This window comes from Spermophilus citellus, assembly GCF_964194105.1.
Source record: "Spermophilus citellus genome assembly, chromosome: 3".
Lineage (NCBI taxonomy): Eukaryota > Metazoa > Chordata > Mammalia > Rodentia > Sciuridae > Spermophilus > Spermophilus citellus.
The window spans coordinates 79,404,931-79,424,446 of record NC_138184.1 but is presented as its reverse complement, the minus strand read 5'-3'; the positions used below and the strand labels follow the sequence as shown (position 1 = coordinate 79,424,446).

The window sequence follows — 19,516 nt, the reverse complement described above, 5'->3', positions numbered from 1 at the left end:
CAATTCACTTGTGACTGAATTACTCAATGAGTGAGTGAACTGAAATGAAGGAAATAAATCAGCCCCAAGAGTCATCTAAGGGGAAACTTCAACTCAAGAGGAGACTCAAGAATAACAATGTATGTACATTAAGAATGTGTATTAACCATTCCAGGAAGATGAAAATTGAATGAGATACGAAAACCTAAGAAATAAGTTCCCTTTTTGCCTTTTGGTTGAAACTGAAAACTACATATTTATCATGTCCTTAAGAATGAGCTTAGTATAGTGAAAATTACAGTTATTAGAAAACAGGTGATCCTTTGCTTGTTTGGGGTTTTGTTTTTTTGTTTTGTTTTGTTTTGTTTTTGTTGTTGTTTTTTTTTTTTTTTTGCAGTACTGGGGACAGAACCTAGGCCTCTCCATTTTAGGCAAGTGCTCTACTACTGAGCTACACTCCCAGCCCAGAAAATACTTTTATTTTACTTTATATACATATATTAATATAATTCTAATTAATTTTCTTATTCAATTTTACTACCACATTTGATAATTCTCAGAAACAGTACAACATAAAATCAAGAGCATGGGCTTCAGAGTCGGGCTGCCTGTGTTATGTGGGGCAAGTTACATAACCTCTCTGTGATTTGGTTTTCTCATCTGCAAATGAAAATTATCATAATAATAATACCTACCTCAGTGTTGTCTGAAGATGAATTAAGCTAATAAACTATATTTCATCAATTCAAAGACTCACATTTATGCACATTTAACAGAGGTGAAATCAAGATGCATTTTATAATCAATAAAAATATTAAAATTAATTGGCAGCAGTTTTTCTTTTCTAGTGATACATGAAATAATGACAGTCTTACAATTACTGGCAATTACAATTATAGTTTAATTCTATGAACTATAATTAATAAAGTGTTAGCACAGCTTTTGGCACAAAGTGAGTGTCATGTTGGTTTACACATAAACATTCATTCACACCATTTTTAAACGGCATTTCTCAATGTTACTTTGAAATCTAATGGCCCTTTACCTGGAAGTTCATGATGTTATTGAAGGTTCTGGCTGAGGTTCCCTCCGTGAACGGGGTTCTCCCATAAACCATTTCGTAGGCGATGACTCCCACGGACCACCAGTCACAGTCTGGACCGTAGACACCTTTCCCGTCCCCATTCATAATGGTCAGCACTTCAGGAGCCATGTAATCTGGGGTGCCAATCGGGAGTTTGGAGTTCACCTAGAATCCCATCAGTAAAGTGAATTCAGCAAACTTTCAAGTGTCCTCAAGTAGAGTGCCACAGCCACATCAGACCCAAGCTGATCTGCCACTGATCAAACCTCTGTCAAGTAGTACATTATCAGGAAACGCAAACATTTACTAATTTTCTTTTTTTAAAAGCACACAATACAATCCAAAGGCAGTAGGACAAAATGTGTTGATGACCTTCACCCCTTGGTTGTACAAATGGAAGCTGGGCATGTGGCATCAATGAAGGTGTTTCCTGGTGTCTCCTGATACAGGTTCCTGATTTGCTAGAACTTTTACTTAAGAAAACAGCAAAATGATTAGAAAGCCTAACAAGCAATCTAGAAGATCAGTCTAACCATCACTAAGGAACTGGCAGCTAACAGGCAATGCAATATAACAAATGCAGGTTAGATCTCAAGTTCAAAAAAAACGGGGAAATAGATTCTGGAATCCGCATTCCCATGTTAGCCTGCCCGCAGGGTGTGACATGACTAATACCTTTCACCCAGCGTTGGATGTTAATGAGTTCATTTTCCCCACCTCACTCTTTCTCCTGTGATCCCTCCCCACTGTTTAAAACCCAAGGGTCTACAATCCAATGGTGCCCCAGCACCTGACCTTGGCAAGGCATTAGGACAACGTAGGAGGTGTTTTCATAAAGGTGAAAGTATTCCATTTTTAGGAACTGTCCTTTTCTCCCTGAGAATTTGTCCTTCTGGATGTTTTAGTGTTTAAATGTGCTTTGTTTCTTGAAATGATGCTGATGAAAGAATTAGGTCTTCTGCCCCTCATTCCAAACCACTCATTGGGGCCCCGTACATGGCAGCCCGTCTGGTCTTCAAAATTGTTTTGAAGTTTTAATGAGCCATGAAATTTGAAGTCTGAGGATCACCTGTCTAACCTCCTTCCCCATCAAAACAGGAAGGCCCTGACTTTAGTCACATACCACGTTAACCAGATGTCCCATTACCCCACGTGGCAAATGGGTTTCTCTCGGGTCAGCAGTTAAATGGTGTGAAAGAACCTTCTCCTCATTAAAGGTTGTTAAGTGCCCCCGAGAAAGCCCAGAGATTGGGGGGTATGGCCACACACCTGTAAGACTGGACTTCATATCAAGAAAGTAAATTTGCTTTGCTTTAATTGGGTATTGAGAAAAAAGGGAATGTTTAGAGAGGACACTGTGAGGCCTCCTTTCCCCAGTGATGCTGGATGAAGCTCTTCCAGCCCGAAACTAAGCTTGTTCATTCCTTTGACCAAGATCCTTTTATTAAAAGAAATGAGATTTTTCTGGAATTCTCCTATCTCCTCTCATTTTATACATACACACACACACACACACACACACACACACACACACCAATATGTGTGCAATACAGGAATATATAAATCATTCCTATAATTCTCCTGTCCCTCTTCCTTATCCCTTTCCCTTTCCTCAGGCCCACATTCTGATACAGGATTCTGGGCTAGGAATGGGCTCAGTGACAGAGCACTTTGTCTGCTGTGCACAAAGCCCTAGGCTCCATTCCCAGCACCAAAAAAAAAAAAAAAGTTCAGTGGTGTAGGTTCTTCCCATTTCTGACACTAATCACCATTGCTTTGGGCAACAGGATCTCCTCTACAAGCCCCCACTCAGGAAAGCTGGACAGTCCGATCACCCAAGAAACCCGCAAGCAGACCTGTGCTAAAGGACAGAAGTGAGAGCGAAAGGGCCACATTGTGGTCCAGACAAAGCCACAGCATGATTGAGGCTTAAGTCAAGGAAGGGAAAGCCTTGACATTGGGAAGTCTAAGCCAAGACTCTGTCCTATGAGCTCAGCACAGGGTTAGGATTAAACTATAGGATCTTGGCAAAAATCACAATCCTAGCACTGAGCAAGAGGTATTCTTTAACAAAACAAGAACTGTCACATCTTGGCTTAGCTAAAGAATGATAATGTGTCACTAGATTGTTGATCAAATGCCTAATTACCTTGCAGGACCAGAACTACACAGTTGTCAAATAAGCACTATTGGATTTTATTTTATTTCCATATAGGCTGTTCCAGAATATTGCTTTTCTTGTTTGCAGCTGACAGGACAGAGTCACTCGTTCACATCCAGAGAGTTGAACTTGACTTGGTCACATATCAGGGTGACCCAGTCAGAAAGCATAAAATATCAATGCCTCATTTTAAAACTAATGATTAGACTTATTAAAAAGAGTCAGATAACACATACCTTGCCCCATCATAGGTATGTTATTAAATATATTTACATCCAACAATTTTCTAAATTTCATTATTAATTTAGAAAGCTATGACAGGAAAAAAAAAATACCAACTGGCTTGCTCACTATACAATTCCACATAGTGTTTACTTGCCATTAAAAAGACTTCTAGTGACTGACCATTAGTCACTGACCTCCAAGCACCTTAACCTGGTCAACACACACATAAACTTACATGTCCTGATGGGGATTTTGCAGTATGCTTTCACTCTCCTCTGGTGGCAATTCAACCAGCTAAGCTGAGTGAGATGTTAAAAGTGAACATGCACCTGGAGTCCAACCCGCCTGCAGTACACTATTCCATAAGGCTCCAATAAATTTGGTTAATTTTTACTATATTGACAGGGAAAATAAACCAGCTTAGCAGGAGACAATAAGAAAATGGCCAGGGGACAGAAGAGTCTGCTATATTTGAGGAAACAGAAGGAAAAGGAAAGAGGGAAAAAGAAAAGGGTTAACTTAGCAGACTCTTATACCAAAAGCAAATGAGGAAGTAAGAAAACCATCCCAACCCCTTTTCATAAAATGCTTACATGTAAAACTGTTTAAAACCTAAGTCTCTCCATCTAGATGCCCAGGGCATACACACACACCTGCAGAAACAGGGAAAACGGAATTCTCACTATGTTGTTCCTCTTGTGCAAAAGAAAATTACATCTTTTCACTCCTACGTAAATCTAAACAGGAAGAGTGCCTATGGGCTTCCAACTGCTCAAAGGGGCTCTTTATTGCTGAAAAATGCTACAATGTGCTTAACTAGAATCTCCTTACAACTCTTTTCAAGAAAGAAGAATAACCGATTGGAACTGGGAGAGGTTTACCAGTCTCTCAGATTCTTATAAGGTGAAGTGGGTGACCCAAGTCACACAGCAGGTCCTGTGGTCACTAGGCCTCTGCTCCTACTGAATAACATAAAATACTCCAAGGTAAAACACAAAATACTTCTGAATAAGAAACTTGAGATAAAGACAATGGACAGTGGAAAAACCTCAATGTATCTAAGATTCAGAAATATCTGAAAAACAAAGATAAAGTTTGGGAAAGGCAAGAGAAAGGACTGATTGACTTTTGGGTGACAGTAATTGAAATAAATGTGGATATATTTTTCTAGTATACTCTGAGTGCAGAAAATATATCCAACCTACTTTAGGCCTATAAAACATTCTATTCAAAGGAAACACATATTTAACCCTCCAACATTGATCAAAACTATTTTTTTAATTACTAATTCTATATTCACACTTAAAATGATCTAGAATTGTAAATTATTGCTCTTCTGTAATAAAACAGCCTTTACATGTAAAATAATGCTAAAAGTTCCCTCTTATCTATTTCTCACATTTTGACCCTAAAGGCACAGGGAGAAAAGAGGTACAATATTCTAAGTGTGCATATGCAATGATGTAACTCCCTGACCAAGATAATGGGAGACTGAGCTTTGAGCTGCAAATAAACCTGAGTGCCTCCAAGAGGATCCCGCCTGGAGTGAAAGTCGCTACAATTAGAGGAACTGAAAAAGGCAATTGGCAGCACCAGAAGAGAGAAATTTGACTAGGAACTCGCCTCCCCACCAAGTGCTCTGAAGAGAGTTCCTCTAGATGTGGAGATAGGCTCTTATTCTCAATTCTTATTTATGAAGCAATGACTATGGATCTTAATCCAGTTTACTGGGTAGGTTTTCTATGGCAAGCATGTTGCCAGCTCTGATTAATGAGCTTCTTGAGGCTTCACAGTCTACTATAGACATTCTCAACTCAGAGTGGTAATTTTGCTCCCCTCCCTCCAGGGACATCTGGCAATGGCTAGAGACATTTTTGGTTGTCATAATTGATAGGGAAGGTACTTTTGGGACCTGGTGGGTAGAGATCAGGTATATAGCTAAATATCCTAAAACACCACAATAAAGAAAAGGCAACAGAGCTGAAGTTATACTGTCAAGACTACAGAAATACACTGCAATTTATTCTCAAATGCATGAGTTTCTGGGTTTTAATTTTTTGAGATGGGGTCTTTCTAAGTTGCAAAGGCTGACCTTGAACTTTCGATCTTCCTGCCTCAACCTCCTGAGTAGCTGGGGTTATAAACATGTGACATCATGCCTAGCTCTGATGTGTGAGTTTATTAATGCCACTAATACAATGCAGAAGTTTTTTAATCTTAGAAGACAGTTTTGTGTTATTTTTTCCTCTGCCTTAATCTACTAAATTTAATATAAGTTTTCATGCCTGTTTTGGAGTTATACTTAATTTTTCTTGCAGGGGCACTAGGGCTTAAAACTCAGTGCCTTGCCAGTGCCACCCATATGCTCTACCACTGAGCTACATCCCAGTCCTTCTATATCATTTTTAAAGCATAAAATGCTTTGAATCTATAATCTTATTCTTACTGTGATGATTGAGTGAGCAGATTATAAGAACATAACTCGAAAAAAATAATAGTGCTGAGGTTGAGAAATCCTAATTCTGGACAGCATTTGGAGCCTGTTTTCCAAGGGCCCAAACATTTAAGTAAATTAACTTCAGCAGGTCTCAGGTCCTCAGAACACAGAGGCCAGACGCTGAAGTACAGTGTGTTAACCCAACTCTCAGCCTTCTCCTAGTACCAACCTAATAACACCCGCCTTTCCTCCAATGCATTTTCAGGCAATTTTACATACTGTCCTATTTATAAAGGACTTAACTTAGACCTGGGGGGGCATTTTGAAAAGCAGCTTCTAACCTCTTAATTTGTGCATTTTAACTAGAAACAGTATTTTCTAGAGAAAAGAATAAAGGCCAAGTTCTTAAGGATTTGTCTAGGTCACCAAGTGGTTCAGTTGTGAACTTAATCTTAAAACCTAAGTCGATTTTCTCTTAGACCATTCTTTTTGCAAGCTGACCTCAAAAGTCACATTTTAGTAAGAACCAACTTTCTTAGAGGATTTTTTAACTCCAATTTTTTTAAACTTTGTCATCTTTTTCATGAAGTGTTCTTACTCTTGATCTCAATAGCTCCACTCCTGCCTTCCTAATTAGCATGTGGAATACAGTTTAATTTACTAAAGGTCCAAGACTTAAAAATGACATTTTGAGCACTGGTTCTTGACACTTAAGGATATTTAATTCAAATGCTCTGATTAGCTTCAGTTTTGTTGCATAGGAAACAGAGGATTTGAGAAAAAGGAGGTTACATTACATAAAATATTTCAACAAAATATTTTAAAGTAAAAACGATACTACATCAGCAGTTTCTAAGAGACAAGAAAAATGAAGGCAAAAACAAAATAAACATTTTCCTTTCTTTTTAACCAAACTGTTCCTAAAGATGTTTCATATGGTCTAAAAAGGCATTATACATAAAAGGGTGCTATGAATAATTCCACATCCCCATTCCCACCCTATCCCTCTAGGAGTAGTAGTATTCTGGCAGACAAAGTCTCCAAAAGGTTGCTCATCACTGTATCCCATTATTTCCCAAATTTATGAGGCTCAAGGAATGCTTTTTTGGCATAACCTCTATTAAGCTATTTTATTCCATTGTTACCATTTGATTTGAATTCATTTTAGCAGCTGATCCAAAATCCACCAACTTGATGTGTCCTGTTCGGTCAATGAGAACATTCTCTGGCTTGATGTCACTGTAAGAAAATGAGGACCCTGAATTAGCACTGTGCTTGATAATCAGCAAGCAATTGCTAACCTAGGATCTCAATCAAAGCAAGAACCTTAGTGTATGTATTCCACTGCATAGAACCTGCCTATTGATAGATATAATTGGCATACATTTTGAAAAAAAAAAAAAGGAAGGAAGAACAGAGAAATAAAAAGGAAAAGAAGCAAATCCATGTTATTATATGGATTATTTCTCCTACAAACACATATTTTACATTACAAAACTAAGGCCAAAGAAGCTAAATGAGAACTTAACCAAGGTCATGCAACTAGCCAATGAAAAAGCTGAGCCTTTGCCCAGATTTTATGAATATTGCTCTGTCATTATATTCCCACAACATTCTCAGATTTTAAAAAACAGTATGAGTGAAGACGAGAAGAAGCACTATCACTGAGGATTTTGTGGTGTACCTTTATGAATTATTAATGGATATAGTTAAAAGTGTGCTATGGTTTGGATCTTTAGTGACCCCCAAAGGCTCATGTGTTAAAGGCTTAGTTCCAAGCATGGTGCTTTTGGGAGGTGACAGAATCTTTAAGATTGGATCCTTGTTCTGTTGTAGATATGAGGTGTCTCCCAAAAGTTCATGTATGAGGCCATGCAAGAATGCTTAGAGGTGAAATAATTGGGTTATGAAGCCTTAACCTAATCAGGGCATTAACCCACTTGAATGGGTTAACTGGGTGGTAACTGTAGGCAGGGAGGATGTAGCTGAAGGCAAGGTGGATCACTGGAGTGTGCCTTTGGTGTACTTTGTCCTTGGCAAGCAGAGTGGAGCACTCTCTTCTTCCTGGTGCCAGGTCCCATGCTGCTTTCCTCTACCATACTCTTACACTCTTTTTTTTTTCCCCTTTGGACTTACAGATGTTTTATTTAAGAGAATAGGAAGTAGAAGGAAGATGGCTCCTCGGCCACACTCTTCCATCCTGATGTGCTGACTTACTGCAGGCCCAGAGCCACAGAGTTGCCCCTCCATGACTGAGGCTTCTGAAACCATCAGCCCCAAAATAAACTTTCCTTCTCTAATTGTTTTTGTCTTATCTTCTGGTCACAACATTGAAAAAGCTTTCTTTCAACCATTTACAGGTAAGATTGTCTAAAAACTGGATGAATCGTTATTTTGATCCTGAAATCTTTCATCCACTCATTTCCATGCAGTAGCTCTTCCATGATACAGATAAATTCTCAGTATGCTATTAAGGAATCTCACTTACCGGTGTACATATCCCATCTGATGAACACTGTGAACAGCCAAAATCAGTTCAGCTAGGTAGAACTGAATCATATTTTCATCTAATTGGTCCTCATATCTATTCAAAAGTGACAGCAAATCCCCTCCAGGCTGATATTCCATGACCTGTATACAATACCAAAGTTATTAATTTTTCACACACCCCAAAAAGAGGGAATGCTTCAATTAGATCTTCGAATACCACCTGACATGTTATAATTACAATGTCTCCACAAAGCAATGAAGATGTGTGAGACATAGTGTAAGACATAGGATAAGGTCCCTGCCCTGCAGAAATTACATCCATTACCCAAGAGAATTGATATAATGAAAGACTAGTCCCAGGCACCGTGCACAACGTTTACAAGGCAAAGCTTGAAAAGTTATATTAATTCCACCTACTCCCCCATCCACCCACCCAACTTAATACCCCATTCCCTAGGATTCAGTACATACTGTAGATGGATATTCCTGGAGGGCAACAAACTCTCTTACCTCCTTTTTGCATTCCCCTCAGCATCCAGCAGAATATAGGAGGCGTGCAAAAAATTCGACACTATTTTTTCCTTTTACAGACAGTGTAGAGGCAATTGACAGTCTCTATTAAAAATCTAACCATGAATATGTACCCTTTGACCTAGTAATCCCACTTTTTAAAAAAACTATTTTTAGTTGTAGTTGGATGATATCTTTACTTATTTTTTAATGCAGTGCTGAGAATTGAACCCAGTGCCTCATACATGCTAGATAAGTGCTCTACCACTGAGCCACAACCCCAGCCCTGTAATTCCACTTTTAACCATTTATTATTTTATGATAATTTGCAGATAGGTAGATAAATAAGTATATCCACTGAAGCATTGTGAGTAATAGAAAAAAAAAGAAAGAAACCTGGAAATCTTCCAAGTATCTATCCATAAGAGAATAGCTAAATTATGATATATTGAAACGATGGGATATGATACAGATATTAAAAACAAATGGATTCCATTTATTCCTACTACCATGGAAAGCTGCCCATGATAATATAAAGTGACATCCTGTATAGGATAAAGTATAACCTCTTTTTTATGAGAAAAAAAGTAGCAGATTTATTGGTGGATACAGGAAAAATCTAGAAGAAGAACATAAAGCTTCAGGTAAATGTTTGATTAGTTTAAAAAAATTTTTTTTTCTTTTGCCCCAAAGACCTGAAATCCTTCCTCCTTTTGAGGATAACCAGCTGTGATATTCCTGAGTCAACACAGGGCCTTCAGGCCAGTTAACCAGTTGGCAGCAGACTCCATCTGATAACTTCACCTCTTTACCTTTCAGTCTCATTCCCTGTAAACTAAGATAAGACTAATCCCCTTGCAATATTTTTTTATATTCAGATTAAACAAGACAAGGTCCTGGGAGGTCCTGCACAGTGCCTGGTACCAACATGAAGTCAGCCACCATCCAATCCCTGTCCTTCCCCTTCCTGTACTGTGTGCATGCTTTCCTGGCTGGAGAGAAGACGGGGCCCATTTTGACCACTGTTGCAACCAGGTTGACCTTCATGGAGTTTGCCTGTCCTTTGTTCTGACTTGAATTTTACTGACCATTCTACAAATATCTTTTAAGTTATATTCAATCTTTCCTAGAAAAAGGCAAGATTCAAATAGCCTTCTTTTGAAAAACCCTGAATATCCCAAACACTATATTCTGAAAACCAATTTTGGGATGTAAATTCTCACTATTATCCCCCACAAAACTCTTGTTTGCCTTTAGTTAAGAATTAGAAGAAAGTTCTAGAAAGTCTAAAATAGTTGAACAGATCCCTAAATGCCCCAGACTGGTTCAGTAAAGATGCCAGAAAGTCTGCCCAGCACCAGGTCAAGCCAAACCAGATCCCCCTGGGGAAGCCAGGGATTTACACATCCTCCCTGAGGGCTCCTTGGAACCTGGCAATCTGCCACATTTGCACAGCTTCTTACACTCAGCAGACACCCAGCCAGGCTCCGGACAATTACATTAGAAGAGCACGATTCCATTTACACTGCAATTACCAAAAACAACTGGATTTGTGAACTAACAAGGAGGACAACACTTAGAGGGGCAGCACCTAACATGCATACCATTTCCCCAAATTCACAGCAGATGTAAGATGTTTGGCCCAGCCCTCGAATCCACAGAAACCACCTGGTTCCCTCTAGCCACCCACTCATCCCAACCTGGCTCTCCATAGGCCCTAGGTATGTGGGTGAATGCTAATTTGTACGTCTGTTTTAAATACATATTGCCATCAAAAAGGTCTTAAACATAAAAAAATGCACAGATAATAACAGAAGTACTCATACTTTCAGAACTCAAATGCCTTAAAATAAGAACAATGCATATTTATGATGACATGCTGCAGTTGTAAATTTCCTATGGTTCCATTAAAGATTTGAAAAAACAGAACAGCTTTTAAGTTTAAGGCTCAGAAAGTCAAATATATAACAGCCACTGGCAACTTCTAAGAGCTCTCAAACTGATCACTATTTGGTTCTTAGTGTCTACTCCTAAAGATTTGATTTGTTGTGACCAGCAGAATAGTACAGAAAATAAGAAGCATCTCTTTCAAGACAAAGAGGCATGTATTCGTTGCTCCTATTCAGAAGACTCCCTGCCAAACTACATTAATCTTTTCTATGGATCAAACAACTTTCCATCTCTTCAAAAATCCTGGATTGATGAGAAAACAACCAACAAAAACCAGCATGCTTTACTATGTGGGGCCAAAATAGACATTCTAAAAGACAAACATTTAAATAGACAGGGTCCTTATCAGAGAAACTAATCAAACTTGACTCCCGCCCCCCTACACAATTCCAGATTACAGCATTAAAAATTGAACTGTGCACATTAGAACATGGTTTGGCCATTTACTAGGTAAATTTGGCTATCCCAAGATGTTATTCATATTCCAAAACTACAGTATGGGGTATAGTTGTTCCTTCTGGAACACATGGAGTCCATGGGAAAGAAAGTTTGTGCAAATCAAAAAGCTTAATCAATCATTATGCTATTAGGTTTAAAGATACAATGAAGAACCAGGACTTGGGGACTTTCAGAAACACTTTGGGACTGTTAAAAATGGTACCAAATCAAGAGACTCCAAAAGCATCACTGAAAGTCACAAACTGTAAGTCTTGAAGTCTCCACATCAGATGACCTACTGTGAAACAAAGAGCGGTGTCAGCAGATGCTATGAACTAGTTAAGTCCAACGTCATCATCCAGGCTGTCCCAGAGTCTCTGTACTTCGTCTGGTTTTATCCAAAAATGTGACTCTGACCCTGACTTTTACTACTCAGAGATGCCCAGTGAGGTGCTCACGTATCTCCCTCAGAAAAAATGTGGCTTCTAATTCAAGAAGACTTTCAGCTATCTAAAGCATGGTTTCCCAGGCCTACCTGCCCATCAGAATCACCAGAAGAAAGACTTTAAAAATAAGACGATGCAGAGGTACACACCTGTAAACCCAGTGACTAGGATGGGCAGCTGAGGCAGAATGATCAAGTTCATGGCCAGACTGGACAACTTAGCAAGACCTATCTCGAAATAAAAAGGGCTAAGGATGCAGGGTGCAGTGGTGCACGCCTGTAATCCCAGCAGCTTGGGAGGCTAAGGCAGGAGGACTGTAGTTCAAAGCCAGCCTCAGCAAAAGTGAGGTGCTAAGCAACTCAGCGTGACCTTTTCTCCCAGTAAAATATAAAATAGAGCTGGGGATGTGCTCAGTGGTCAAGTGCCCTTGAGTTCAATCCCCGATAGAAAAACAAAAGGACTAAGAATACAAAGTGCATTGGTAAAGCACCCCTACATTCAATCCCTAGCACTGCAAAAAAAAAAAAAAAAAGACTATTCATCCAAATAAACACCTGAGTGCCTACTATGTGCAACTGTTCTAGATATTAGGAATAGAGCAGTGAATAAGACAAAAATCCCTGCCTTCATGGCAGACATCCTAGTGGAACAAAACAGAATTTCAGATGATAACAGTCATCATCATCAACAATGTGCAAAAACAGTAACACACATCTCCTTCCCACCCCAACCATTGAGGAAGCTTGTTAAAAACATGGATTCCAGAGACTGACTGGCTCCAGACTTCACAGATCTAGCTCCATGGGTGGAGTCCAGGAATCTGAATATTTAAGGAGCTCCTAGGGTGATTCTGATGTAGCTTAGTCCAGCACTGAAGTGGTACCCGCTGCTGACAAGGCTGTGGAACCAGTGTGGCTTCTTATTCAAACTGGATTAAAAGGTTCCACAGCAGAGGAGAGGTGCCCTTGAATGGACCTTGGCTTTAATACAGCCATCACGTCTGCTGTGTGTATTTTTTCAGTGACTACCTGAATATCAAGACAAGATCACTGACAACAAAGGGCTGGAAAATAACCAGTCCATCAGCACTGAAGCGATGAGCTTCCATCCTTGCAAGGACTGGAGATGTCTCCTGCACACAATGAGCAGCTGTAGGTCACCCCGATGGTGATCACTAAGGACAGTAATCCGAAGCAGACAGACAGGAGGGGGGAAGAGCCCTCTAGTGAAACAGCCCTAAACAATGTGGCAACCCTGCTGACGGCTGAGAAAGTGCAGCAGACGAGCCCGAGCCAGGCTTGGAGCTATAATGGAGTTGCTCTTTTAAAGCAAAGACTTTCAGGCCAACAGAGACAGACCCTTCTGATGGCAGCAGCTGCAGATGCTAATTAAAGGGCAAATCTTACATGTGTTCAGTTTGGAAGGAGCGGATGCTTCTCTGTTGGTGTTTCCATCTATACCCCAAGTACCGAGATAGCAATTTCCAAGCACTGCATTGAATTTAAAGTGAAGGACAAATGCAGGCCCTCATGCATGCTTGTGTGCCCGGGCGTGCTTGCATGCACACACATGCATGTGGGGGGAATGAACGTTTAATAGTTCTTTAGTACTGCTGTGGTTTGAATGTGTCTCCCTGAAGTTCCTGTGTTGGAAATTTAACCCCTAAACTCATACCTTTTTTAAAAAAATATTTTTAGTTATTGATTGAACTAACTTCTTTCTTTCTTTCTTTATATGTGGTGCTGAGAATCAACCCAGTGCCTGACACATGCTAAGCAAGTGCTCTACTACTGAGCCACAACTACAGCCCTAAACTCATATCTTGATGGGATTTTGAGGTGGGACCTTTCGGGGGTAATTTGGGTTAGATGAAGTCAGGAGAGTGGGGCCCCTGCAGTGGCATTAGTGGCATTATAAGAAGAGGCAGAGAAATCCAGACTCACATATTTGCTCTCTCTTGCCATGTGATGATGCAGCAAGAAGTCCCTTACCAGATGCCAAGCAGATACCAGAGTCATTTTCATGGACCTCTCATCCTCCAGAACCATTAGCTATCTAAGTCTCTATTCTTTATAATTTACCCAGTCTCAGGTTATAGCACCAGAAAACAGACTAAGACAAGGATTCTGTTATAATTTGAATAGGCATCATTAGAGGCATGCTGTTCTAGGGTGGCTAAGAGGGTCTTGAAAGTGTTACCTTGAAATGCTTGCACATTCAGCATGACTGAAAGTGACATTTATAAAAAAAAATGTGATGATACCAATGGCTTCCATGAATACTCTTCCAATTCTCCTGATCTTTGGCACATGGGAGGAAGGGAAGGCATTATTTAAGCAGAGTGACACCTGGCAGAGACCCTATATTATTCTTCATGAAGGGCTGGGTGACCCAGAAAAAAAGAGAGAAGGCCCTTTGTCTCAGAAAATATGAATCCCAGTCTGATTCAACCATCTATTAAAAAAAGCCCTTATTGAGGATTGAATCATCCAGAATCTTGGCAAGAGAGAGACAGTACACTCAAACCAGGTAATTGTGGACATTAATTAATGAAGGGGTTATTTACAAAGGTACAAATTAGCTTAAAAGGAAACAAACATAGTATGATAGGACACCCCAGGGCTAGCAACAGCAAGAACATATGTGTCACTCCTGGGCCTGGAAGACAAGGAAAGGGATTTCAGATATGTACACTATTGCTGGCAGGACAAGAGGAAGAAGCAATGATCAGAAAATAACCAGAGCTACAGCGGCAGATGACGATTCTCAAAGTGAGGTCCCCAGAGCAACAGCAGCAGTATCACCTGAACACTTAATGGAAATGCAAATTTCAGGGTCCCACCCAGAGCTACTGAACCAAGGGAACAACGGAGGTCAATGTGATTAAACTGTGGCTCCTAAAATGGCAAAACTCTCAACACACTCAGGTGAGATACACCTGAAAACACAAAACAACTATTTTAAAGGCACAAAAAACTCATAGAACCCACCTACCCCCACCCCCCAGCTGCCAAGGCAATAACACACTCAGCAACTGAATTGGGGTCAAAAAAAGGAATTAATATCTCATTCGACAATGAGAAAATTGAAGCTGAAAAGGCCCAACAACTCTGGAGAGACCAAACAAGGAAAAGTAATAAAACAAGAACGATATTCCAAGGAACAGCCTCTCTCTGAAGGGCAGCTGGCTTCGAAACCCTGGCTTCTGAAGTGGCAGCGCGTGAGCACATGCCTGGTGAGTTTTGAGAAGTGCCTGAAAAATCAGATAATCTTAGCTAAGAGATCAAAACAGCACATGTCTCGCTGTCAAAACTATCATAAGCTGCACATTTCAGTAAACAATGGAGTTGCATTCATTAACTCTCTCCTGGCTCCCAATGACAAAAACATCATGGGGGGGTGTTCACTAAGTCCCTGGGGTCAGTACCTAGAAACAGTCCACTTCCAGATTACTCCAAATTGCACAGGTGCAGTTTAAAAGTGAGAGAGGATATATAAAAAGCTAATCCCAAGCAGCACATTACAGTCATGAGGCAATCAGCAATCATTTCAGATAAAGTGGTGCAATACAATGAGTCAAAATATGGAAGGTGGAGTTAGGAGGCCTGGCTTCAAATCCCAGCTCCTCCTCTGTGGCAGATTCAACTGTCCCCACAAAATCCATCCTTCCTTTCTTCCATAGTAATAACAATACCTGGACATAGGCCATGCAGCTAGACAATACATGCCCAAGTCTCCCTGGTGGGTAGATGTGCACTCGCATGACTAAATTCTGGCAAGCAGAATGTGGGAGGAAATGGTGGCCCCCACTTCCACATCATTCTGTGTGAAAGAAACTTGCCTGCTCTGAATTCCTGCTCTTTTTTCTTTTTTCTTTTTTAAATATTTATTTATTTATGTATCTTTAGTTTTATGTGGATACATTAGTTTGTTTTTAATGTGGTGCCGAGGATTGAGCCCACTACCTCATGCATGCTAGGCGAGCACTCTATCACTAAGCCACCACCCCAGCCCCTGCTCTTTTTTCTTAACAGCCAGCTGGAACAAAAACATGAAATGGCCCAACTTCAACCATGTAAAAAAATGTAAGGAATGGATGAGCCACAAGATGGAAGGAACCTGGGTCCCTGGATTATCAAATACAACAGAGCTGTTCCATTAGCCTAGAATGGATACTGGAGACTCTTTGTTATGGCAGCTGAGCTTATACCATAACTAACACCTCTCAGTCCAACTGGGGACAAACATTTGGAATGAACAGAGAGAAGACAATGGAAGGTTACAGGAGGGAAAGAAAGTTCATGGGTCACTTATAGGCTGAGAGCAAGGGCAGTCTGAAGAGCCCCTAAATATGAAAAATATCAACCCAAAAAAAATCTCACAAAAAAATTTAGATACAATACTGAAAGTGGCAGGTTGTAAAACAATGTTTTCTTTGTTAAGATCAGCTCCTTCACTGAAGGACACTGATGAAGGCATCTGTTGCACAGAACTGAACAGATTTCTCCATGAACCAGATCAACAAAGCACTGCTTCCATGGGCAGCCTGCCAGAACACCAGACTAGCCTGTTATATAGAACCAGACAGTAAAAGGGAATTTGCGACCATTTTCTATGCACCAGAAAATGGTAAGCCTCATTCATTGGTATGTCACTGCAAATGGAAATTTTTAAGCTTCAAAATTCGAAAGAAACCAAGTTCAATTTCCCTGCATTGCATTCCAATTTTTGAAAATCTTATTGGGTCTATCTTGAATTACGTACTTTAGAGAGCAAAACTCCCACTGCTAACATAATATGATTTTATAACACAATAAGTAAATTTGTATGTAAATCAGATTTCTATGAAATTAATCATACATTCATCTAATAAATATTTCTTAGGCATTCATTTGGCAAAGCTCTACTGGGAACAAGAGAGAGATAATTGCTCCCCTCATGGAGAAAGTAGCCTAGTGGAAAAGCCCAGCTGTCACTCATGTAGGCGAAGTAGAGGGTGCTATGGGCATAGAGCAGTGGGCATTCATCCCAGAAGCAGAGGGTCCAAGAAGTTTTCTAGAAGCAACATCTGATCCAAGCCCAGAAAGAAAACCAGGAGTTAGTCAGGTAAATAGAGAAAGAATGAACAGCATGCAGAAGAGTCAGAAGCAAGGTCAAAGATCCAAAGAAAGTTCAGAATGCAAATAAAACGAAAGGAGAGAAACGGTGCTGGATGAGTGCACTCGGAGGCATGTGAACCACGCAGAAGAGTCTGGACTTCTTCCAGGTAACGGTGGGGCGTCTTGAAGAATTCTAACAGCAAGATGACTCGGCTGCAGTATGTGGGCGACCTGGGGGGTGGGGCAAGACAGATGGCAGGGAGAACACTCGGGAGTTACCACAGTAATGCAGGCCAAAGAAAACAGAGGGGTCTCACTCAGGAGAGGTAGGACTGGAAAGCAGGGATGGCCAAGATGCACAGTAGGTAGAATTTTATTTGTTTTTCATTGATTTAAAATGTATCTTTAATTAAACTATATTAGCATTACAAATTGGCATTCAACTGTCAGGGGAGCTTACCACAATATCTAAGTTTCACCAAGCTCCAAAGATTTAGTGATCTATAAGTGGTCAATAAGCATGATGGAATTTCAGTTCTTTACAGTGCCAATACAAATCCAGGATTCCCTTAGTTTGCAGCAGAATGTGTTTGGAGACTCAGAATGTTTCAGATTTTGGAAAGGCCAAGTGAAGCATACACTTTATATTACATACCACCTCAATAAGGGGCTGGATCAGCACCTCATAATCAAATGCATTCATAATTTTGTGGCAAAATACGTGAATAGTCACACTAAAGGGAATAAATAAAGAGACAAGTGGCCTGAAGAGTTCAGGTCAGACTTTGCTGCAAACTGAATTCAAGTCAGTTCTGCTGCCAAACAAGTGAAAAAAAGAACTTGAGGTTATTCAGAGCTCTGGGCATTTAGGAATTACAGATAAGGGATAGTAGAACTATCAACACATCATCATTCCCATGCTGTTTGAGTTTCTATATGAAAATCATACCTCTATAAAGCATTTTACTCCAAAACACCAAATCACTTGAGAAGAAAATACAGATAAGGAAATAATTGCAAGATCCCATTGGTAATACTCAATTGAGCTACTAAAGAAGGGTATAAAAATGTTCTTGAATCCAAGTATCAATGGTCTGAGGCAAACAGCACTTAAGAAAATAGCTGTTTTTAAGATGTTTCCCATCTTGCAAGACGGCAGATGGAAAGTCTGAAAAGAAACTGAAGATGTCAATGGCAAGGGTAAGATCAAGAGGGATGGCCCACAGCCAGAGTGACTAAATAAGAAAAAACCCCACAGCTGAGACCCTGTCCTAGAGGAGGAACCAGCAGCCATCACCATTCTGAGAGGTATGACAGGAGGGCTTTATCCAAGCAGAAGTTCCCAGGAGCTAAATCCACAACTAAAAACTAAAAAGAAATGCACGGTTCCTTCCACTATGACAAAGCCAGGCTGTAGTAATAAGAATGATGACACCAAAGCAGGAAATTCTCAAAATGCCCAGATACCACCCTTTGAAGATGTCACCTGAAAATCACTGGACCATGACAAAGCACTAGAGTCAGCAGGGAGGAAAAGCGCAGCTGGGGTTCCCCACAAGACCCCTCTCATCTTCATCATTGACCTCCAGGAAAGCAAGCAAGTGCCCATCAAGCCACTGAGCAGTGGCTTACCACATGTGACTAGACCACTAAATCTTCCACTGAGTTCCATTACACAGAAACTCAAAATTGGCCATCACCTGTACCAAAACTGACCTTCATAGCATGAGAATCCCAAACAATGTTGAACTGTAAGAAGCAGCAGCTTCATGAGACAAGGCATCAAGGTGAGCTCTTTAATCCAAAGGAAGAGAAAAATGAATTTACAGAACAGTGAAGGGCAAACAGGAAAACTGTGGACTCTCAATATTTGCAAAAAAAAAAAAAAAAAATCTCAGTCATCCTGACCCCAGGGCTGCCTATGCTCTATGTTGCCTTGAAAATGAGGCTTAACCCCACAAGCTGGTGTCCTAACCTCTTAAAGAACTCTCAGTAAAATACCCAAAACAACACGAACACACACCCAAGAAGCAAATAAAACAAACAGAAGTGCTGCTATATCCAGAAAGCTAACGAAGAAGCCCGTCCATCCAAACAGGACAGGCTCCACGAGACACGGAGAGCACAAGGCAAGTGTCCCCTGGACAGCAAGTGGCCTGGAACAGAGGTGACCCCAGAAATACACCAAGGTCATCAGAAGAGGTGAGGGATCCACACTCCAAGTCCCAAGGAAAGAAAGTGTCCATGGAAAGGGACACGCCAGTGCACGGCCAGGCTCCCAAGGCCTCATGTGACAACATACTCACTCAGAAGGCTGGATGACGCCAGGGGCTTCTCCACAGGCTCTGGGTTCTCAACTAGTAGGAAACCAAGGCAGATTACAAAGTGCCCAGCAAGAGTCCAAGACAGATGACTGTTCATCTCTCTTCACTTTTTGTTACGTGAGCTTCTATTAAAGTTTATCTCCATCCAAAGTAATATGATAAATTTTGTTTTGTTTTGTTTTTGATACTGAGGATTGAACACAGAAGTGTTTTTCCACTGAGATATATACCCAGCCCTTCTTTTTATTTTATTTCTTATTTTATTCTCAGACAGGGTCTTACTAAGTTGCTGAGGCTGACCTCAAATCTGCAATCCTCCTACCTCAGTCTCACAATCACTGGGATTACAGGCAGGTGCCCCCACACCCACCTT

The 19,516-nt window shown here is 40.4% G+C and overlaps 1 protein-coding gene across 15 annotated transcripts in view; it reads right to left on the bottom strand.

Moving 5' to 3' along the window:
- Positions 1 to 19,516, bottom strand: part of CIT (citron rho-interacting serine/threonine kinase) — a 170,133-nt gene that overhangs the window by 119,639 nt on the left and 30,978 nt on the right. For all 15 annotated transcript variants that reach the window (XM_081288029.1, XM_081288037.1, XM_081288039.1 and 12 more), the window contains 3 exons: positions 8,375 to 8,517; positions 7,032 to 7,125; positions 1,025 to 1,228 (listed from right to left, as the gene is read on the bottom strand). In XM_081288029.1, coding sequence (XP_081144155.1) covers positions 1,025 to 1,228; positions 7,032 to 7,125; positions 8,375 to 8,517 — 441 coding nt within the window. The remainder of the gene's footprint in view (positions 1 to 1,024; positions 1,229 to 7,031; positions 7,126 to 8,374; positions 8,518 to 19,516) is intronic.